Genomic DNA, 24197 nt, shown 5'->3' with positions numbered 1-24197 from the left:
CAGAATTGCACACAATATTCCAGATGAGGTCTCACCATGGCTCTGTACAATGGCATCATGACTTCATGACTTTGGTTCTCCCTGGGAGTGGCTCCCCTGCTGATTTTATCAGAGGCTTGCAAGCAGGTTGTGTGGCCCCTAAGTATGAACTCTCTGGGTATCAGGGAGCCCCCTGTCACTGCATGTGGAATCACGGGGGTGGAAGACAGTGGTCATGGTCCATTTAACTGGCAGCCAGAATCCCTTCGATGCAATTTCTGGTCTGTGCAATTTCTGACGAAGAAATCCTTTCCCTGCAGCCAGACTGCTTCAGGCACACAGGCAAAAGAAGTCACAGTAAGTACTCTCATTATTCCTTATGGGGAACATCGTGGGGAGGGAGGGGTCTTTTGATTTCAGATTTAGGGGTTTCTGGGGCTAGAACTCGGGTTCCCCTCCTCTAAAACACAAATCGCTATTTTTAATTTTTTTAATCTTTCTCCAATGGCCTGTTTTTGGTGTGATTTTTTTTTTTTTTTTAAACAGTGGCCGTCTTGGATTTTTAGCAATCTAATTTAAAACTCATTTTTATCTGCCTCAAAATAAATCATTTTTGCTAGTGACTGCCAGTCATCCATATCCTTCTATGCCTCTCGTAAGGAGATGTGCATCTAGTTTGCTTTTGAATCCTAGGACGGTCGATTCCGCAATAACCTCCTCTGGGAGAGCATTCCAGGCGTCAACCACTCTCTGCGTGAAGCAGAACTTCCTGATATTTGTCCTGAACTTGTCCCCCTTTAGCTTTGTTCCGTGTCCTCTTGTTCGTGTCAAATTGGACAATGTAAATAAATTTTTTTCTGCTCTATTTTGTCGATTCTTTCAGTATTTTGAAGGTTTCGATCATATCCCCTCGCAGTCTCCTTTTCGCAAGGGAGAACAATCCCAGTCTCTTAAGTCGATCCTCGTATTCCAGTTTCTCCATCCCTTTTACTAGTTTCGTTGCTCGTGTCTGCACCCACTCCAGCAGTTTTCTATCCTTTTTTAGGTTGGGAGACCAATGTGGGACACAGTATTCCAAGTGGGGTCTGACCATTGCTCTATAAAACGGCATTATGACCTTCTCCGATCTACTCGTGATTCCCTTCTTTATCATACCCAACATTCTATTTGCTTTCTTCGCCGCCGCACATTGTGCTGACGGTTTCAGGGTCCTATCTATCAGTACACCCAGGTCCTTTTCTTGTTTGCTCTTACCCAGAATTGCACCTGACATTCTATATTCGTGTTCCTTATTCTTACTGCCTAAATGCATTACTTTGCATTTCTCCACATTAAACTTCATCTGCCATTTCTCCGCCCATTTCTCTAACTGACACAAGTCGCTCTGGAGTTCCTCAGTATCCTTCTGCGATCTGATTGCCTGGCATAGCTTTGTGTCATCTGCAAACTTGATGATCTCACTGGATGTTCCTTCTTCTAGGTCATTGATATAAATATTAAATAAGATCAGCCCAAGTACCGAGCCCTGGGGTACACCACTAGTCACTTTCTCCCAGTCGAAGAACTTCCCATTTATGCTCATTCTCTGTTTTCTGTTTTCCCGCCATTTGCCTGTCCATCTGTGTACATCCCCCTCTGCAAAATGGTATTCCCTACACACACTTTCAATAAATTCTATAGGGTGAATGTGGCAGCACACAAGGATTCCACTTTGGATCCTCAGTACTGAAAGCAGACTTATCTCTCCCACCTGAGATTTTGGGGACTGCTTGGGTACATCCAGTGGCATGGCGGGAGTGACTGGTGCCCCTCTCCCGCCTTCTTCCCTGCCCCCCATCACCACTTGCCCATATCCCTTCCCTGTACCTTTTTAATTTTAGTGCAAGCATCAAAGAATTTGCTGCCCTCGTCAACTTCGTAGTGCTCTCTGATGTCACTTCCTCCTGTGTGCGAGGCAGGGGGAGGAGTGGGAAGAGGGGTGGAGAGGAAGAGGGGTGTTGGTGCCCTGAGTAAGATTGTGTGCCTGGGGCGGCCTGCCCCCTCGCACCCCCCTCACTACGCCACTGGGTATATCCCTAAGGTTCAGCATACCATTCCTATTGCACAAAAGAGATTATGTCCCTACCTTGATAATATCTTTTCCAGTAGATATGTATATCATTCTGTACAAAAAGGTAATTTCCCCATCACCACGAGCTCTGCAGAAGGAATTTACTCTGGATTTTTTTCTGTGACCCTCCTACTTCAGTAGGAGCTCTACTGAACCTACAGTTAGTTCCCAAGCATGGAAGAGCTCCTCCATAGGGTAAGTAGGGAATTGGAAAACTTTCCAACAAATAACAGTTCTGTTCAACAAATAACATAGGATTAACCAAACCAACAGAAGCATCAAAGGAACCCTGTAGACATTTCTTCATGGCCCAGAGGGCTGATTAACATCCAAGATACGTACTTGGAGAAGACCAATCAGAATGAGACAGTAGGCAGGTACAAAATGACATACTTATGTACTGTGAAAATATATTATCAAGGTAAGGACATAATCTCTTTTTCCAGTGCAATAAGTGTGTCATTCTGTATAAATGGAACATACCAAAGCAGTCCCAGAAATCTAGGGTGGGCTGACTGCTGACCTGTAACACTGAGGACCCAAAGGCACAGTCATCTCTTGCTGCTACATCCACCCTGTAAAACTTGGCAAAAGTATGCAGACCGGACCAAATTGCTGCAAGACAAATCTCCTCGGGGGAGACAGCCCTAGCTTCTGCCCGTGATGAAGCCACACTTCTAGTCAAATGCGCCTTAACAGAAACAGGAAACTGCTTCCCACAGCCAATATAGGCGGATGAAATGGCCTTACAGATCCATCTGGAAATCATGGCCATGGAAGCTGGCACATCTCACTTAGCTGAATGAGTCAGTACAAACAGATGGACAGAGAGTCTTAATTCATTGGTGACCTCCAGATATTGAATAAGCACATTTCTCACATTTAACTGCTTCAAAACACGGTTATATATATATGATGTCGACTGGGTCACCTTGTCTATCTGCCTATTTACTCCCTCAAAGAAGTGCAGTAAGTTTGTCAAGCAAGATCTTCCTTTGCTGAAGCCTTACTGGCTGATCCTCATCAGTTTGTGTCCATCAAGGTGATCAATGATGCAGTCCTTTATCAGCACCTCTACCATCTTTCCCGGTACTGAAGTCAGACTCACTGGTCTGTAGTTTCCCGGATCTCCCCAGGAACCTTTCTTGAAGTTTGGCGTAACATTTGCCACTTTCCAATCTTCCGGAATCTTTCCTGATTTGATCGACAGATTGGCTGTTAATTGAAGCAGTTCAGCTATAACCCCTTTCAGTTCCTTGATTACCCTTGGGTGGATGCCGTCCAGTGCATAGAGAAGTACCAGTTTCAGAGATTTTAAGGAAAGGCTCTCTACAAGAGAGAGCTCTGAGACCCATCTCATTGAGGTCACAGTCACCAGAAAAACCACCTTGAGCATCAAATCCATTAGGGACGCTTCTTCTAGTGATTCAAACGGAGGTTTGGAAAAACCTCGCAGCACCACATTGAGATCCCACAAGGGGAACTGGGGCTTGATCGGTAGTCTGACGTGGAGAGCACCCTTCAGAAATCTGGCTATGTCTGAATCATACGCCAGCATAGGTCTTCAGTCCTAATCTCTGAAACAAGAAAGCCCTGCAACTTGAACTAGAAGGGAAGCCACAGTAAGCCCTTTCTCAAGGCCAGCTTGAAGGAAAGCCAACACCACAGAAACCGGAGCTGAAAATTCCTCCACACAAGAAGTCCCAGCATGCTTGGAGCAAAAAGGAAGCAGTGGGGAGTGGGGAAGCAGTGGGGCTCAGCATCCTCACCAGCAAATGTACCATTAGCATGGCTCCCTTTAGGATGGAGAGGAATAATTTGCCACCCCAGTCCACCCCCCCAAAAAATAAAATTGCAGGGCTAGCTAAGCTACTCATTACAGTCTTGCTTGTGGGGTCTATAACCTGTTTGGCTGTGAGGGAGTACTGCATAGTACTTGGTATGCCACCCCTATATCCTTCAGATATTGTGGGCCGGGAAAAGAAGGGAGTGGTAGTATAATGTTGCTAGGCAGAGAATGAAGGCGAGAAAAGGGAGTGTTTTGGTAAAAGTAATAGGGATGTTGACCTGGAGTCAACACTAATAAAGGAGTGTGTGTGAGGGGGGGGGGGAAGCATTGTGCCAAAGTTATTAACACCAAATAAGGTGCCAATTTCCACTTTTGCAGAAAGTACAAGAGTTAGTGCTAACATCTCCCCAAGTCAAGCACTTGGGCCAGATTCTATAAATGGTGCCTAAGCTGCCTACATTGTAGGTGCTACTTGGCGCAGTTGTCAATCATCCGCTAGGCATAGCTTACATAGTAACATAGTAGATGACGGCAGATAAAGACCCGAATGGTCCATCTAGTCTGTCCAACCTGATTCAATCTAAAAAATTTGTTGTTGTTTTTGGCGGGGTTGTTTTTTGTTGTTTTTTTTTCTTCTCCTTAGCCATTTCTGGGCAAGGAACTAAAGCTCTGCCCGGTACTGTTCTTAGGTTCCAACTACTGAAGTCTCGGTCAAAGCTCACTCCAGTCCATCTACACCAGTGGTCTCAAACTCAAACCCTTTGCAGGGCCACGTTTTGGATTTGTAGGTATGTGGAGGGCCACAGAAAAAATAGTTAATGTCTTATTAAAGAAATTACAACTTTGCATGAGGTAAAACTCATTATAGCTTATAAATCTTTCCTTAATTGTTTCTGATAATTTCAGCTATAACCTGGCCTAATATACCGGTACCTACCTCCAGGATGCCTAATGATGCCTAAGCATACCTAGGTGCCATTAGGCGTAATGGTAAAACCAGAGGACATAATTTGAGGTTGAGGGGTGGGAGACTCAAGAGCAATGTAAGGAAATTCTTCTTTACGGTTAGAGTGGTGGATGCCTGGAATGCACTCCCAAGAGAGGTGGTGGAGAGGAAAACGGTGACAGAGTTCAAAAAAGCATGGGATGAACACAGAGGATCTAGAATCAGAAAATAATAGTAAATATTGAAGAACTAAGGCCAGCACTGGGCAGATTTGCACGGTCTGTATCTGTATATGATCGTTTGGGGGAGGATGGACTGGGGAGGGCTTCAATGGCTGAGAAGGTGTAGATCAGTGGTCTCAAACTCGTGGCCCAGGGGCCACATGTGGCCCGCAAGGTACTATTTTGAGGCTCTCGGTATGTTACCATTGTTCAGGAACGCGATTGTGAAGTGGAGTGGAGAGGACAATCACGTACAGATGCAGGAAAGCGCTTGCGTGAGGTTATAGCAGTGAGGCAGGCAACGTTCCAGAATGTAAGGTAACTATTGGAGGCAGTGCAGCTTGTGCGTGTGTACGTAATCTCATGAACTTTCGTGAAATTCGACATCTCTCCTGGCGGTGACTGCTTGATGCAAGATGGCGGTTGTATCCGGTGCTGGAGGAGGTGAGAGCTGAAGGCGGTTGCAGATGCGACCACCGGACATTTAAAGCATAGGTTTTCCAGGCACAAGTCGAGTATTGCTTCTCTCCTCTACAAAAAAGCCTAGAGGAGTACACCAAAATCTTGTCTCTTGCAGTTGATACTTTAGAATCTAAATCACAATTTTGCATGAGGTAAAACTCGTTAAAGTTTATAAATCTTTTTTTAATTGCTTCTGATAATTTCAGCTATACACAGCTGAAAGCGGTGCAACATGCAGAAAGTGGAAAGACATTAACTATTTTTTTTTTCTGCGGCCCCTCCATGTACCTACAAATCCAAAATGTGGCCCTGCAAAGGGTTTGAGTTTGAGACCGCTGGTATAGAAGATAAGAGGAGGTAGAAACATAAAGGTAGGGAGGAACTATGAGAGAAGTAGAGATGGTCTAAGAGAAAAGAAAGTGTATGGCATGCACAGGTTTGTTAGGGAAGAGGGACTATTGAGGACTGGCTGGGAGGGGGAGAATATGGGTTGTATAGATGGACCATAGTAACATAGTAGATGACGGCAGATAAAGACCCAAATGGTCCATCCAGTCTGCCCAACCTGATTCAATTTAAATTTTTTAAATTTTTCTTCTTAGCTATTTCTGGGCAAGAATCCAAAGCTCTACCCGGTACTGTGCTTGGGTTCCTATTGCTGAAATTGCCATTAAAACCTACTCCAGCCCATCTACACCCTCCCAGCCATTGAAGCCCTCCCCAGCCCATCTTCCACTAAATGGCCATATACAGACACAGACCGTGCAAGTCTGCCCAGTACTAGCCTTAGTTCAATTTTTAATATTATTTTCTGATTCTAGATCCTCTGTGTTCATCCCACACTTCTTTGAACTCAGTCACAGTTTTACTCTCCACCATCTGTCTCGGGAACTCATTCCAGGCATCCACCACCCTATCCGTAAAGTAGAATTTCCTAACATTGCCTTTAAATCTACCACCCCTCAACCTCAAATTATGTCCTCTGATTTTACTATTTTCCTTTCTCTGGAAAAGATTATGTTCTGCGTTAATACACTTCAAGTATTTGAACGTCTGAATCATATCTCCCCTGTCTCCTTTCCTCTAGGGTATACATTTTCAGGGCTTCCAGTCTCTCCTCATACTTCTTCTGGCACAAGCCTCCTATCATTTTCGTCGCCCTCCTCTGGACCGCTTCAAGACTTCTTACGTCCTTCGCCAGATACGGTCTCCAAAACTGAACATAATACTCCAAATGGGACCTTACCAATGACCTGTACAGGGGCATCAACACCTTCTTCCTTCTACTGGCTATGCCTCTCTTTATACAGCCCAGCATCCTTCTGGCAGCAGCCACTGCCTTGTCACACTGTTTTTTCGCCTTTAGATCTTCGGACACTATCACCCCAAGGTCCCTCTCCCCGTCCGTGCATATCAGCTTCTCTCCTCATAGCATATACGGTTCCTTCCGATTATTAATCCCCAAATGCATTACTCTGCATTTCTTTGCATTGAATTTTAGTTGCCAGGCATTAGACCATTCCTCTAACTTTTGCAGATCCTTTTTCATATTTTCCACTCCTTCTTTGGTGTCTACTCTGTTACAAATCTTGGTATCATCTGCAAAAAGGCACACTTTTCCTTCTAACCCTTCAGCAATGTCACTCACAAACATATTGAACAGGATTGGCCCTAGCACCAAACCCTGAGGGACTCCACTACTCACCTTTCCTTCCTCCAAGCGACTTCCATTAACCACCACCCTCTAGCATCTGTCCGACAGCCAGTTTCTAATCCAGTTCACCACTTTGGGTCCTAACTTCAGCCCTTCAAGTTTGTTCCAACAGCCTCCTATGAGGAACTGTATCAAAGGCTTTGCTGAAATCTAAGTAAATTACATCTAGCATATGTCCTCGATCCAGCTCTCTGGTCACCCAATCAAAAAATTCAATCAGGTTCATTTGGCATGATTTATCTTTTGTAAAGCCATGTTGCCTCGGATCCTGTAACCCATTAGATTCAAGGAAGTACACTATCCTTTCTTTCAGCAACACTTCCAACACTTCCATTATTTTTCCAACAACTGAAGTGAGGCTCACCGGCCTGTAGTTTCCTGCTTCATCCCTGTGACCACTTTTATGAATAGGGACCACATCCGCTCTCCTCCAGTCCCCAGGAATCACTCCTGTCTCCAGAGATTTGTTGAACAAGTCTTTAATAGGACTCACCAGAACCTCTCTGAGCTCCCTTAGTATCCTGGGATGGATCCCGTCTGGTCCCATCGCTTTGTCCACCTTCAGTTTTTCAAGTTGCTCATAAACATTCTCCTCCGTGAACGGCGCAGAATCTACTCCATTTTCTCGTGTAACTTTGCCAGACAATCTCGGTCCTTCTCCAGGATTTTCTTCTGTGAACACAGAACAGAAGTATTTGTTTAGCACATTTGCTTTTTCCTCATCACTCTCCACATATCAGTTCCCAGCATCTTTTAGTTTAGCAATTCCATTTTTCATCTTCCTCCTTTCACTAATATTTCAGAAATTTTTTTTTTACATATTTAGCCATTTGTTCTTCCGCCTGTGCTTTCGCCAGACGTGTCCCTCTCTTGGCTTCTTTCAGTTTCACCCTGTAGTCCTTTCAGCACTCCTCTTCTTGGGTTTTTTTAAATTTCATGAACACCAACTCTTTCACCTTTATTTTCTCTGCCACTAGTTTGGAAAACCATATCGGCTTCCTTTTTCTCTTGTTTTTATTGATTTTCTTCACATAAAGGTTCGTAGCCATTTTTATCGCTCCTTTCAGCTTAGACCACTGTCTTTCCACTTCTCTTATGTCCTCCCATCCTAACAGCTCTTTCTTCGGGTACTCTCCCATTGCATTAAAGTCCGTACGTTTGAAATCTAGGACTTTAAGTAACGTGCAGCCGCTCTTCACTTTAGCTGTTATATCAAACCAAGCTGTTTGATGATCGCTACTTCCCAAGTGAGCACCCACTTGAACATTAGAGATACTCTCTCCATTTGTGAGGACCAGATCCAATATCGCTTTTTCCCTTGTGGGTGCCGTCATCATTTGTCTGAACAGAACCTCTTGAAAGGCATCCACAATCTCCCTACTTCTTTCCGATTCCGCTGATGGAACATTCCAGTCCGCATCTGGCAGGTTGAAATCTCCCAACAGCAGAACCTCCTCTTTCCTTCCAAACTTTTGGATATCCACAATCAGATCATTATCAATTTGCTGCGATTGAGTCGGCGGTCTGTAGACTACACCCACATAGATAGAAGTTCCATCTTCTCTTTTCAGAGCGATCCATATCGCTTCTTCCTTTCCCCAGGTCCCTTGCATTTCGGTCGCTTGGATATTGATCTTTACATAGAGAGCTACTCCTCCACCTTTTTGACCATCTCTGTCCTTCCTAAAAAGATTATATCCCGGTATGTTTTCATCCCATCCATGGGATTCACTGAGCCATGTCTCTGTGATAGCGACAATATCTAGATCTGCCTCTAACATCAGGGTGAAATGGAAGGCAAAGTATGAGTGGTGGTGTAAATGGGCTGGGAGTAGAGTGGTAAACTGTGTCAATGAGTTGGGGAGGAAGAGGGACTGGTGGGACTTACAGTACCATCCCTAGCCACTGTTCCCTTTAAGCTGAGAGGAGTCATTCACCTGTGGTGTGCTGTTTCACTATTACATTTTCCATAGAGATGGACAGGCAAGCGCTGAAGGACTCCAGGGAACCTGCCTGGCCCTAGTTACTAAAAACACAATATTGAAGCAGCACCCCCACTGTCAGCAATTCAGTTGGGGGACACCCGCTCAGCTTAGAGGGAACAGTGCTCCCTAGCAATTCTTTTACTCAAAAGTCCACCACCTGTTGTGGCCTTCATTTAAAGAAAGCCTGGCCAGTTGTGTTCACAACCCACCTTGCCTTAATTTCCTTTAAGTGGACTTGGTCATTTATGGCAAGTCAAGTACCCCCAGACATTTTGAAATGTTGGCTCCTATGGAGTGAGAAGTAGGAAGCAGTGAAAGGATAGGTGAGCTAAACTTGAATGAAAGAGCAACTGGCTAAGGAAAAGTGCATTGGAACTTGCTGGGGAGTAGAGGTTAATGGAAAACTGGATCAAGGAGAAATGAGAAGCAGAAAAGCTAAAAGGATTTAAGGAGTAGAGCAGGATGAGATCTATTAAATTCCTTGTCTCCAAATATAAAACATTACATTATCCCAGGACAAGCAGGCAGCATATTCTTAACACATGGGTGACGTCACCGACGGAGCCCTCGGTACGGACCTTTTTAACTAGAAGTTTCTAGTTGGCCGCACCGCGCGTGCGCGAGTGCCTTCCCGCCCGACGGAGGAGTGCGTGGTCCCCAGTTTCTTCGTTTCCGCGGAGCGAAGAAGACGCGTGTGTTTTTTCAACGGCCGTTGAAACCACTTTTTGCCTTCCCGCTCGCGCTTTTTTCCATTTTTTTATCTTCCTTGCCTTCGGGTTTCTTTTTTCTTTGCTTTTTAAAAAAAAAAAAAAAAAACTTTGCTTTTTTTCCCCCTTTTTTCGTTTTGCCTCGGCGGGGCCTGTTGCCATTATACAGGCCTCGGGGTTCGATTTTGCGGAGGCCGTTTTCCCCTTCATGCCCCCGCAGGTCGGTTTTAAAAAGTGCCAGCGGTGTGCACGCCCGATCTCCCTCACTGACCCACACAATTGGTGTTTGCAGTGTTTGGGTCCGGAGCATCGGGCGGACTCCTGCACCCGCTGTGCCACTCTCCAAAAGAGAACCCTTAAAAACCGAAGAATTCAACAAACTCTCCTCTTCGGCACCGGGTCGGCGATGGACTCCTCGACATCGACAACGGTACCTCAGAAATCGGCACCGTCTACCTCGACACCGCCCGACCCCACATCGGCGTCTCTGGCGCCAGGTAAGCCGGCTAAGAAGCCTTCCTCTTCCCTTGAGCGCCCTCCAACTACGGTGGCGACACCGACCTTGCCGGCATCGCACCGGTCCCGCAAGCGCTCCGCCCCGATCTCGGTGAGTGCCTCGTCATCGGCCTCCTCATCGCCGGGGCGTGGAGCGGCATCTAAGGAACCGAAGAAAAAGAAAGCGGTTCCGATGCCACCCCTAGATGACCGTATCTCGGCCATCTTAAAGGCTCAACTCCAGGAACAATTGCAGCAACAGCTCAAACACCTGTTGCCCACTATCCTGGCACCGCTCCTTCCGGTACCAGACCGGCCCGAGCCCCGTACCGAGCCCCCGGTATCCACCCCTGCGGTACCCATCAATACTTCCATGCCGATTCTTTCGGCTGAACAGCTTCATGCCCATCCAGTGGTGCACTCCCATACCACATCGGATCCTCCTCGGCACCAAGCAGTGCGTCATTCTTCCCGGGACCGGGATCGACGCCGGTCTTCCTCTCCGGGTACCGTTTCGGTGCGGTCTGGAAAATCTTTATCCAAAACCCGCCATACCTGGTGACGGAACCCACAAGGGAAAAAGCGATATTGGATCTGGTCCTCACAAATGGAGAGCGTATCTCTAATGTTCACCTGGGTAGTAGCGATCATCAAACGGTTTGGTTTGATATAACGGCTAAAGTGGAGAGCGGCCGCACGATACTTAAAGTCCTAGATTTCAAACGTACGGACTTTAATGCAATGGGAAAGTACCTGAAGAAAGAGCTGTTAGGATGGGAGGACATAAGAGAAGTGGAAAGACAGTGGTCTAAGCTGAAAGGAGCGATAAAAATGGCTACGGACCTTTATGTGAAGAAAATCAATAAAAACAAGAGAAAAAGGAAGCCGATATGGTTCTCCAACCTAGTGGCTGAGAAAATAAAGGCGAAAGAGTTGGCGTTCATGAAATATAAAAAAACCCAAGAAGAGGAGAGCAGAAAGGACTACAGGGTGAAATTGAAAGAAGCCAAGAGAGAAATACGTTTGGCGAAGGCACAGGCGGAAGAACAAATGGCTAAAAATGTAAAAAAGGGAGATAAAAATTTTTTCAGATATATTAGTGAAAGGAGGAAGATAAAAAATGGAATTGCTAGGCTAAAAGATGCTGGGAACAAATATGTGGAGAGTGATGAGGAGAAAGCAAATGTGCTAAACAAATACTTCTGTTCTGTGTTCACAGAAGAAAATCCTGGAGAAGGACCGAGATTGTCCGGCAAAGTTACACGAGAAAATGGAGTAGATTCTGCGCCGTTCACGGAGGAGGGTGTTTATGAGCAACTTGAAAAACTGAAGGTGGACAAAGCGATGGGACCAGACGGGATCCATCCCAGGATACTAAGGGAACTCAGAGAGGTTCTGGCGAGTCCTATTAAAGACTTGTTCAACAAATCTCTGGAGACGGGAGTGATTCCTGGAGATTGGAGGAGAGCGGATGTGGTCCCTATTCATAAAAGTGGTCACAAGGATGAAGCAGGAAACTACAGGCCGGTGAGCCTCACTTCAGTTGTTGGAAAAATAATGGAAGTGTTGCTGAAAGAAAGGATAGTATATTTTCTTGAATCTAATGGGTTACAGGATCCGAGGCAACATGGCTTTACAAAAGGTAAATCGTGCCAAACGAACCTGATTGAATTTTTTGATTGGGTGACCAGAGAGCTGGATCGAGGACATATGCTAGATGTAATTTACTTGGATTTCAGCAAAGCCTTTGATACAGTTCCTCATAGGAGGCTGTTGAACAAACTTGAAGGGCTGAAGTTAGGACCCGAAGTGGTGAACTGGGTCAGAAACTGGCTGTCGGACAGACGCCAGAGGGTGGTGGTTAATGGAAGTCGCTCGAAGGAAGGAAAGGTGACTAGTGGAGTCCCTCAGGGTTCGGTGCTGGGGCCAATCCTGTTCAATATGTATGTAAGTGACATTGCTGAAGGGTTAGAAGGAAAAGTGTGCCTTTTTGCAGATGATACCAAGATTTGTAACAGAGTAGACACCGTAGAGGGAGTGGAAAATATGAAAAAGGATCTGCAAAAGTTAGAGGAATGGTCTAATGCCTGGCAACTAAAATTCAATGCAAAGAAATGCAGAGTAATGCATTTGGGGATTAATAATAGGAAGGAACCGTATATGCTGGGAGGAGAGAAGCGGATATGCACGGACGGGGAGAGGGACCTTGGGGTGATAGTGTCCGAAGATCTAAAGGCGAAAAAACAGTGTGACAAGGCAGTGGCTGCTGCCAGAAGGATTCTGGGCTGTATAAAGAGAGGCGTAGTCAGTAGAAGGAAGAAGGTGTTGATGCCCCTGTACAGGTCATTGGTGAGGCCCCACTTGGAGTATTGTGTTCAGTTTTGGAGACCGTATCTGGCGAAAGACGTAAGAAGACTTGAGGCGGTCCAGAGGAGGGCGACGAAAATGATAGGAGGCTTGCGCCAGAAGACGTATGAGGAGAGACTGCAAGCCCTGAATATGTATACCCTAGAGGAAAGGAGAGACAGGGGAGATATGATTCAGACGTTCAAATACTTAAAGGGTATTAACGTAGAACAAAATCTTTTCCAGAGAAAGGAAAATGGTAAAACCAGAGGACATAATTTGAGGTTGAGGGGTGGTAGATTCAGGGGCAATGTTAGGAAATTCTACTTTACGGAGAGGGTGGTGGATGCCTGGAATGCGCTCCCGAGAGAGGTGGTGGAGAGTAAAACTGTGACTGAGTTCAAAGAAGCGTGGGATGAACACAGAAGATTTAGAATCAGAAAATAATATTAAAGATTGAACTAGGCCAGTTACTGGGCAGACTTGTACGGTCTGTGTCTGTGTATGGCCGTTTGGAGGAGGATGGGCAGGGGAGGGCTTCAAAGGCTGGGAGGGTGTAGATGGGCTGGAGTAAGTCTTAACAGAGATTTCGGCAGTTGGAACCCAAGCACAGTACCGGGTAAAGCTTTGGATTCTCGCCCAGAAATAGCTAAGAAGAAAAAAAAAAAAAAAAAAAAAAAAAAAATTTTTTTAAATTGAATCAGGTTGGGCAGACTGGATGGACCATTCGGGTCTTTATCTGCCGTCATCTACTATGTTACTATGTTACTATGTTACTATGTTACCTCACCTTCCACCCCGGTGTCTCGACATGCACCAGAGGTCCGGGACCCTGACTTATGGGAGGAAACCCCTCTCGGTACCGAGGAGGATCCCTCCTCATCTGAGGAGGACCCGTCGGCACCCGATGCCACCTCCAAACCGGAGCAGTCCTCCTTTTCTAAATTTCTGAGGGAAATGTCTGCAGCCCTGTCCCTTCCTTTAGAATCTGACTCAAAGAAGTCTCAAGCCTTCCTGGAGGCTTTAGATTTCGAACAGCCTCCTAAAGAGTTCCTCAAGCTCCCCGTGCATGACATCCTACGGGAGACCTTTTACAAAAACTTAGAGAATCCCCTTACGGTACCGGGGGCTCCACGTAAACTGGACAACCTCTATCGAGTCATCCCTATTCCAGGGTTCGACAAGTCTCAATTGCCCCATGAGTCCCTTCTGGTTGAATCCACCTTGAAAAAGACTCAGGGCTCCAGTGTCTATGCCTCTACCCCTCCTGGCAGAGAGGGTAAGACCATGGACAAGTTTGGCAAGAGGCTCTACCAGAATGCCATGCTGGCCAACAGGGCAAATAATTATTCATTCCATTTTTCATTTTACATGAAACATTTGGTCCAGCAGCTGTCTGCCCTTCAGAAATACCTCCCGGAGCGCAAGGTCCCGCTGTTCCAACAGCACATCTCTGGCCTTCTTCAGCTGCGCAAGTTTATGGTCCGCTCGATATACGACTCGTTCGAGCTCACCTCCCGTGCCTCCGCCATGGCCGTTGCCATGCGCCGCTTGGCCTGGCTGAGAGTCTCCGACCTGGACATCAACCACCAGGACCGTCTAGCCAATGCCCCCTGTCTCGGGGATGAACTTTTTGGAGAGTCACTGGATTCCACCACCCAGAAACTCTCCGCCCATGAAACAAGGTGGGACACCCTGATCAAACCAAAAAAGAAGGCTCCGCCTGCCCGACCTTATCGACCTCAGTCATCTTATCAGCGCAGGTTCTCAGCCAGGCCACTCAATCCGCCTCCTCAACAACCGCGGCGGCCCCGTCAACAGCAACACCATGCACAGGCTCGTTCTCAGGCCACTCAACCCTCCAAGCCTCTTCAGCCTGCTAAGCAATCCCAGCCCTTTTGACTCTTCTCTCCAGGGCATAGCCAGTCATCCACCTTCGCTACCTCTTCCACAACCAATCGGAGGTCATCTCACCATATTCTCCAGCCGTTGGGAGGTCATCACATCGGACCAGTGGGTCCTCAACATCATCCGCCACGGTTACTCTCTCAACTTCCAGACTCTTCCACCGGACAACCTTCCCGTAGAGTCTGCTTCACACTCATCTCAAACCTCCCTCCTCCTGAGGGAGGTTCAATCCCTCCTCCTTCTCAATGCCATCGAAGAAGTACCTCCAGATCAAAGGGGTCAGGGATTCTACTCCCGCTACTTCCTGGTTCCCAAAAAGACGGGAGACCTCCGTCCCATTCTCGATCTCAGGGACCTCAACAAGTGCCTGGTCAAGGAGAAGTTCAGAATGCTCTCCCTTGCCACGCTCTACCCTCTTCTTGCTCAACACGACTGGCTATGTTCCCTGGACCTCAAAGAGGCCTACACTCACATCTCCATCAATCAGAATTCTCGCCGCTACCTGCGGTTCCAGGTGCTGCACCACCACTATCAGTACAAGGTGCTACCATTCGGCCTCGCTTCCTCACCCAGGGTCTTCACCAAGTGCCTTATAGTAGTGGCGGCCTTTCTCAGGTCTCACAACCTCCAGGTATTCCCCTATCTGGACGATTGGTTGGTGAAAGCACCTACGTCTCAACTTGTGCTACAGGCTACTCATCACACCATCTCTCTCCTCCACCTCCTGGGGTTCGAGATCAATTACCCCAAGTCGCATCTGATTCCCACCCAGCGACTTCAGTTCATTGGAGCAGTTCTGGACACCACACTAATGAGGGCTTTTCTCCCCTCCGATCGTCAGCAAACTCTGCTCCACCTCTGTCGTCAGGTGCTCCTGCATCCCTCCATTCCTGCCCGTCAGATGATGGTCCTCCTGGGTCACATGGCCTCGACGGTGCATGTCCTTCCTCTGGCACGTCTCCACCTTCGCACACCTCAGTGGACCCTCGCCAACCAATGGTCACAGACTACGGATCTTCTTTCTCATCCCATATCTGTGACATCATCTCTTCAGCAATCTCTCCAATGGTGGTTGAACTCCTCAAATCTTTCCAGGGGTCTTCTTTTTCATCTACCCCCTCACTCTATGATCATCACCACGGATGCATCCCCCTATGCGTGGGGAGCTCATCTGGGAGATCTACGCACCCAGGGACTTTGGACCCCACAGGAGCGTCGTTATCACATAAATTTCCTGGAACTCAGAGCCATGTTCTACGCCCTCAAGGCTTTCCAACATCTTCTCTGCCCTCAGGTTCTCCTCCTGTGCACAGACAATCAGGTCGCCAGTGTTCCCGCTAAGCTGCGCTGGGGTGCGCTGGCGCACAAAATATTACCTCGCAGCGCACAAGTTTCTCGTCACAGCGCACACAGTGTAGAGCACAGTTCTTCAACCGCCGGTCCGCAAACAAAATCTTGCCGGTCCGCGAAGGATTCGGTCCCCGCCGCAACGAAAGGCCGGCGTCAGCTGACTTGCAACTTCCTGTTGTAGTCGCTGTGCCGGGACTCCTGCCTTCGCCGGGACTCCTGCCTTCCACCGCGTTTGCCTCCTGCCTTGTCTCCGCACCTCCAGACCAGCAGCGCAGCTGTGTATGCTTTTAACTTCAGCACAGAGCTGCCCCTAATCAATAGTTTAGCGCGGTTTCATAAGGCAGCCTCGGGGCCTTTGCTAGGCCGGCCCACATCGCATCATCGAAGCGGGCCGGCTATCAAAGGCCCCGAGGCTGCCTCATGAAACCGCGCTAAACTATTGATTAGGGGCAGCTCTGTGCCGAAGTTAAAAGCATACAGAGCTGCCGCTGCTGGTCTGAACTCTTGGGCCGCTGAAGGAGGGCAAAAAGCAGCTGTCCTGGAGGTTTCCCTTCCTCTCGCCTTTACAGGTTCCTTTTTTCCACCTTTTTTTTTTTCCTTCAAACGGCAACGGGCCCCAGCATCGACATCAATCAAGTAAGTTCCACTGTCAATCAAGCGGTTCTGCTCGGCCAAAGCTTCCCCTGTGACATGAGCCACCCTCAGGGGAAAGAAAGTGACCCACAAAGGTGAGGGGAAGGGGGGCAGATGATGGAAGTTGGGGGGGGGAGAGAGAGAGAGAAGGGGCAGATGATGGAATGGAGGAGATGAGAGAGAGAGAGAAGGGGACAGATGATGGAAGTGAGAAGAAGGGAGAGAGAGCAGAAGGCAGATGGATGTCAGTTGAGAAGGGAGAGCAGATGCTGAATGGAAGTGGGGAAAGAACACATACTGGATGGAAGGAGGAGATAAATAAAGGGGGAAGAAAATAGTAAGATAATGGAGGGGTGAGGGAAAGGGGTGACAAGCTGTGTGTAGACACAGTGAAAAGAGGGAAACGGGACTAAATAGTAAGAAAGAATTTAATTTAGATGGAGGCAGAAAATAGAGAAGGAAGACCAGAGAAGAAAAGGGAAGAGAGAGCAGAGAATGATCAGATCTGAGTGGAGGAAATGAGAAGAGAGATATGCTAAAAACCACAGGGGGGAGGGAAGGATAGAGATGCAGTTATTTTGAAGCTACACTGTTAAGTTAATATGCTGTTGGTAGAGTTGCAGTGGCATCCTAAACATATTTCTGGCAAGCCAACTGTATATGGTGACATTATTAGAAGATGACTGTGTGAAACTTTAGGGAACTTGGATGCCAATCAGTTTTTGGAAGCCAAAGGAAAACATACATTTTTTGTATGCTATACTGTATGTTTGGCTCGTTTCTACTTCAGTTTTGTTCTTGCCTTTTCGTTTTGTCTTCCTTCCACCATCTCTTATCTGCCTTCCTTATCATCCTTTTCAATGTGATTTGGCAGCTCCTGTCAATCATAGGCTGGCTGTGCAAGATTGCTAATTCTAGATGCCTGGGTGACCTAATGCCTGTGCATGTGATTTTCTGTTTTTGTGTTTAAAACATTTTGCTGAAAGCACAACAGTGCAAAAGAGTAAAACAGATTTTATGCTGTTTATTCTAGGAATAAGCAGTGGGCTTTCCTAAGTCTATCTTAATAATGTCATGCAGATTTTTTAAGGAAATTATCCAAATCTTTTTTTAATTACATGTTGAATGAAAAATATTTTCCCAGGTTTGTTTTAAATCTACTACTTAAAAGCTTTATTGCATGCCCCTTTACTCCTAGTATATATTTATTTTTATTTTTTATTTTTTAGTATATATATATTTATCTTTTGGCATGGCCCATCAGTTATAGCATTTGCTACATGATGGGCCATGCCAAAAGATAAATGTAGCATTTGCTACATGAATTGATTTTTTGTCACGTATGGTTAAGGGGCTGGAGGAGTTGCCGTACAGCGAAAGATTAGAGAAACTGGGCCTCTTCTCCCTTGAGCAGAGGAGATTGAGAGGGGACATGATAGAAACATTCAAGGTACTGAAGGGAATAGACTTAGTAGCTAAGGCAGGGAGAACGAGAGGGCACTCTCTAAAGTTGAAAGGGGATAGATTCCATACAAACGTAAGGAAGTTCTGTGGTAGAAAGCAACATATTTATTTGGCTCATAACTTGCTGGCGCCCGATATTTTTAGCTCACAGTGAAAAAAGTTTGCTCACAACACCCGCCCGCTTAGAGGGAACACTGGATGAAGTATATGGAATTAAGATGTTAAGGAAATTAGGTTGATTATTCAGGATCACTTTGAAAGTTAAGAGTGCGATTTTATAAGTTATTCAATGGAGTATGAGGAGCCAGTGTGCTTTTATCAGAAATGACGTGATATGATCATTTTTTTGCATTTTCAATTATTCTTATAGTAGTGTTATGCATGATTTGTAAACTTCTCATCCCTTTTATTGTTATTCCTTTATATAATGAATTGCAATAGTCCCGACATGAAATGACCAAAGAATGAATCAATATGTTCAATGCTCGCCATGTACTACATCAACAAGCAAGGCGGCACCGGATCTCGCCCCCTTTGTTTGGAGGCTCTACGCATCTGGACCTGGGCCACGGACCGCAATCTCTTCCTCAAAGCGGTCTATATCCAGGGCGAACAGAACTCCCTGGCCGACAATCTCAGCCGCATCCTTCAACCTCACGAGTGGACGTTGGATCCTCCGACTCTGCTCTCCATCTTTGCTCGATGGGGCACTCCGCAGGTGGACCTCTTTGCAGCACCTCACAATCATCAGCTGCCCCTCTTCTGCTCCAGACTCTTCTCTCCTCACCGTCTGGCCCCGGATGCATTCCTACTCGATTGGAGGGATCGATTCCTGTATGCCTTCCCTCCACTTCCTCTGATGTTGCGGACCCTGTCCAAGCTCCGCAAGGACAACGCCACCATGATTCTCATCGCACCTCGGTGGCCTCGTCAACACTGGTTCTCCCTCCTGCTCCATCTCAGCTCCAGGGAGCCCATTCCTCTTCCTGTGTTTCCTACTCTACTTACACAGCAACATCAGTCTCTACTGCATCCCAATCTGTCTTCACTCCACCTGACAGCTTGGTTTCTCTCGGGCTGACCTCTCCGGAGAATTTATCTCAACCGGTCCGCCTCATTTTGGACGCCTCCAGGAAACCGGCCACTCTCCAATGTTATCATCAGAAGTGGACCAGATTCTCCTCGTGGTGTCTCCGGCATCATCAGGAACCCACCTCCTTAGCGGTGGAAACTGTATTGGAATATTTGCTCTCACTGTCCAATGCTGGCCTCAAAACTACCTCCATCAGAGTCCACCTCAGTGCCATCACTGCGTTTCATGAGCCTATTCTCGGAAAACCCCTCACGGCTCATCCTCTGGTTTCCAGATTTATGAGAGGGCTCTTCAATATCAAACCGCCTCTCAAGCCTCCTCCTGTCGTCTGGGACCTGAATGTGGTTCTATCAGCTCTCATGAAACCTCCGTTTGAGCCTCTTGCCACAACTTCGCTCAGGCTTCTTACCTGGAAGGTGCTTTTCCTAATTGCCATCACCTCTGCCAGGAGGGTTAGCGAACTGCATGCACTGGTTGCCGACCCACCTTTCACTGTTTTTCACCATGACAAGGTTGTTCTGCGTACCCACCCTAAATTCCTTCCCAAGGTGGTCTCGGCTTTTCACCTTAACCAGTCCATTGTGCTGCCCGTCTTCTTCCCTAAGCCTCACTCGCACCTGGAGAACAGGCATTGCACACGCTGGACTGTAAGCGTGCCCTTGCTTACTACCTTGATCGTACCAGAGCTCACCGTACATCCCCTCAGCTATTTTTGTCTTTCGATCCCAACCGTTTGGGTCGTCCTGTCTCCAAACGGACACTTTCAAATTGGCTTGCTGCCTGTATTGCTTTCTGCTATGCTCGGGCCGGTCTCTCACTGGAAGGTGCTGTCACGGCCCACAGAGTCCGAGCTATGGCTGCTTCTGTAGCTTTCCTCCGTTCCACGCCCATCGAGGAAATCTGCAAGGCTGCCACTTGGTCCTCAGTTCACACGTTCACTACTCACTACTGTCTGGATGCCTTTTCCAGACGGGATGGTCACTTCGGCCAATCGGTGTTACAGAATTTATTTTCATGATGGCCAACCATCCCCCCTCCCTCTTTGTTAGCTTGGAGGTCACCCATGTGTTAAGAATATGCTGCCTGCTTGTCCTGGGATAAAGCACAGTTACTTACCGTAACAGGTGTTATCCAGGGACAGCAGGCAGATATTCTTACATCCCACCCACCTCCCCGGGTTGGCTTCTTAGCTGGCTTATCCTAACTGGGGACCACGCACTCCTCCGTCGGGCGGGAAGGCACTCGCGCACGCGCGGTGCGGCCAACTAGAAACTTCTAGTTAAAAAGGTCCGTACCGAGGGCTCCGTCGGTGACGTCACCCATGTGTTAAGAATATCTGCCTGCTGTCCCTGGATAACACCTGTTACGGTAAGTAACTGTGCTTTATGCCTGTGCAGAAAGATAAAAATTAAAAATGCACAGGAAATAGGGAGGGGGGAAAGAGGACGAGTGAAGAAAAATAAGAAATTGGGGGCAATGAAGAAATTGGGGGAAAAGGGTGTGGGGTAGCTGGGCTGAAGGAAGAGAGGGACTGGTCATAGAAAAGTGCTCTAGGTAGCCTGATGGAGAGAGTGGATATGATGCTAACAAGCTGCAAGGGGGAAAAGAGAGTGGCAGGACCCTAGTTTTTGGTTTGTCCACCTTACCTGCCCTGTTCTTGATATTTAGATACAGGCTGTTAGATGTATTTTGTTTTTCCTTTTCTTTGCTGGGGAAGTTTGTTGTGAGTTATGAGCTCAGCTCTACCAATCATTTTCAAAAGTTGGCTCTTATGATCCAGTCTGCTGCTGAAGTCTTTCCTTCCTTGATCGATGGACACCATCTCTGTTCAGCAGCCCTTGGAAAAGCATCCCATGATCCAGGAAGCCAAAATAATGTTGACGATACCATCTGTGCAGCCATACATTGATCTCCAGGATGTGAACCTCTCTGCCTTAGAATACCACCTCTTTGTCCGATACAAACTTTTGTGAATCTGGTTCTCTTGACATGTTGGCTTAATTGAACAATGTCAACCATGGAAGGTGACCCAATGCATCCACAGAGAGACGAAAGTCCAAAACAAAAGACGCTGTGGAGACAGATGTTCCTGATGCAGACCTTATTGTTTCAAGAAAATAATCCACAAATGTAATCAATGACGAGGACCCTCGTTTGTGGATTATTTCATTGAAATAATAATAGTCTGCATCAGAAATATGTCTCCACAGTGTCTTTAATTGAACAATGTACTTTCTATACTGTGGCAGAGGTATTTGGTCAGGTGTTTACATTCAATGAAGTACTAAAGAGACATATGCCTTGTTCCCACCTATGAATACAGAGAAACTCGCCAACCAAAAGCTGAATGTGGCAGAGGTCACGCAGTCGGAAATTGGACAGAAACAGAAACTACAGACAGTATTGGAGGCTGTGCGTGATCTGCTGCGACCTCATGGCTGGACCATCAAATGGAATGTTGACTGTGAGTTTTGTGCATTATAGAACAATTTTGAAATGGCTTTAGCTCTGATAAGCAACACCCTGAAACACTTTCAAGTCTTTTTCCTTCTTCTGGACTTAATCCTAGGCCTATCTTTTATGTTATACTTTTATCATACCTACACTTAAATCAGTTAAATTTTTCATAAAAATATTTGTGCGGTGCTCAGACCCGCAACCAAAAAGTGCTCAGTGTATAGTGAACAAAGCAAAGGTTGCCAATATGACCATCATCACTGTCCAACCACCACTAATAAACTGCCAAAACATTCACTAGCATGAAATACTGATGACTTACCTGGATCTCCGTGGCGGGATAGTGGGGGTCCTACCAACCTGGCACACCCTTATGTGAGCTGAAAAAGCTGAACTCCAGAAGCTGTTAATCTCAAGCTGTCTCCCCCCCTCCCCCCGACTCGAGTTCCGCTTTCTTACGCTTCATTAGGAGGGCACACTTTTCTCAATGGCACACTTTTCTCAATGGGAAACCAGGGTGGCAAGGGGGCCCCTTCTGGTGATTCAGACAGGTGACCTGTTTGGGCCGCCGCGGGAGTGGACTGCTGGGCATGATGGACCTATGGTCTGACCCGGCGGAGGCACTGCTTATGTTCTTATGTTCATCTTCAACACCATGACAGACGAACAGACCGGAGCCAAACGGCTTGCTGCTGCTTGGTTGCAGGTCTTAGCATTGCATAAATATATTAATGAAAAATTTAACTGTGATTTAAGTGTATGTATTATATGCATCAAAGGTATTTAACATTTGACTCCCAGTGATTTTGTTAGTTGGATACTTTTATCATAACCTGTGCTATGGCTGACTCTGCTTACCTCATCAGTCATTTTGAAAAACTATGAAGTGTTCCTTCATAGTAACATAGTAGATGACGGCAGATAAAGACCCGAATGGTCCATCCAGTCTGCCCAACCTGATTCAATTTAAAAAAATTTTTTTTTTTTTTTTTTTTTTTTTTTCTTCTTAGCTATTTCTGGGCGAGAATCCAAAGCTTTACCCGGTACTGTGCTTGGGTTCCAACTGCCGAAATCTCTGTTAAGACTTACTCCAGCCCATCTACACCCTCCCAGCCTTTGAAGCCCTCCCCTGCCCATCCTCCTCCAAACGGCCATACACAGACACAGACCGTACAAGTCTGCCCAGTAACTGGCCTAGTTCAATCTTTAATATTATTTTCTGATTCTAAATCTTCTGTGTTCATCCCACGCTTCTTTGAACTCAGTCACAGTTTTACTCTCCACCACCTCTCCCGGGAGCGCATTCCAGGCATCCACCACCCTCTCCGTAAAGTAGAATTTCCTAACATTGCCCCTGAATCTACCACCCCTCAACCTCAAATTATGTCCTCTGGTTTTACCATTTTCCTTTCTCTGGAAAAGATTTTGTTCTACGTTAATACCCTTTAAGTATTTGAACGTCTGAATCATATCTCCCCTGTCTCTCCTTTCCTCTAGGGTATACATATTCAGGGCTTCCAGTCTCTCCTCATACGTCTTCTGGCGCAAGCCTCCTATCATTTTCGTCGCCCTCCTCTGGACCGCCTCAAGTCTTCTTACGTCTTTCGCCAGATACGGTCTCCAAAACTGAACACAATACTCCAAGTGGGGCCTCACCAATGACCTGTACAGGGGCATCAACACCTTCTTTCTTCTACTGACTACGCCTCTCTTTATACAGCCCAGAATCCTTCTGGCAGCAGCCACTGCCTTGTCACACTGTTTTTTTCGCCTTTAGATCTTCGGACACTATCACCCCGAGGTCCCTCTCCCCGTCCGTGCATATCAGCTTCTCTCCTCCCAGCATATATGGTTCCTTCCTATTATTAATCCCCAAATGCATTACTCTGCATTTCTTTGCATTGAATTTTAGTTGCCAGGCATTAGACCATTCCTCTAACTTTTGCAGATCCTTTTTCATATTTTCCACTCCCTCTTCGGTGTCTACTCTGTTACAAATCTTGGTATCATCTGCAAAAAGGCACACTTTTCCTTCTAACCCTTCAGCAATGTCACTTACATACATATTGAACAGGATTGGCCCCAGCACCGAACCCTGAGGGACTCCACTAGTCACCTTTCCTTCCTTCGAGCGACTTCCATTAACCACCACCCTCTGGCGTCTGTCCGACAGCCAGTTTCTGACCCAGTTCACCACTTTGGGTCCTAACTTTAGCCCTTCAAGTTTGTTCAACAGCCTCCTATGAGGAACTGTATCAAAGGCTTTGCTGAAATCCAAATAAATTACATCTAGCATATGTCCTCGATCCAGCTCTCTGGTCACCCAATCAAAAAATTCAATCAGGTTCGTTTGGCACGATTTACCTTTTGTAAAGCCATGTTGCCTCGGATCCTGTAACCCATTAGATTCAAGGAAATACACTATCCTTTCTTTCAGCAACACTTCCATTATTTTTCCAACAACTGAAGTGAGGCTCACCGGCCTGTAGTTTCCTGCTTCATCCCTGTGACCACTTTTATGAATAGGGACCACATCCG

At 46.7% G+C, this 24197-nt stretch overlaps 1 protein-coding gene across 3 annotated transcripts in view; it reads left to right on the top strand.

Moving 5' to 3' along the window:
• The window catches only part of PARVB (parvin beta), a 276144-nt gene that overhangs the window by 104709 nt on the left and 147238 nt on the right, over window positions 1–24197 (top strand). For all 3 annotated transcript variants that reach the window (XM_033952575.1, XM_033952576.1, XM_033952578.1), the window contains exon 5: window positions 21526–21666. In XM_033952575.1, coding sequence (XP_033808466.1) covers window positions 21526–21666 — 141 coding nt within the window. The remainder of the gene's footprint in view (window positions 1–21525; window positions 21667–24197) is intronic.

This window comes from Geotrypetes seraphini, chromosome 7 (assembly GCF_902459505.1).
Source record: "Geotrypetes seraphini chromosome 7, aGeoSer1.1, whole genome shotgun sequence".
NCBI classification, from domain to species: domain Eukaryota; kingdom Metazoa; phylum Chordata; class Amphibia; order Gymnophiona; family Dermophiidae; genus Geotrypetes; species Geotrypetes seraphini.
This window is presented reverse-complemented; position numbering and strand designations above follow the sequence as displayed.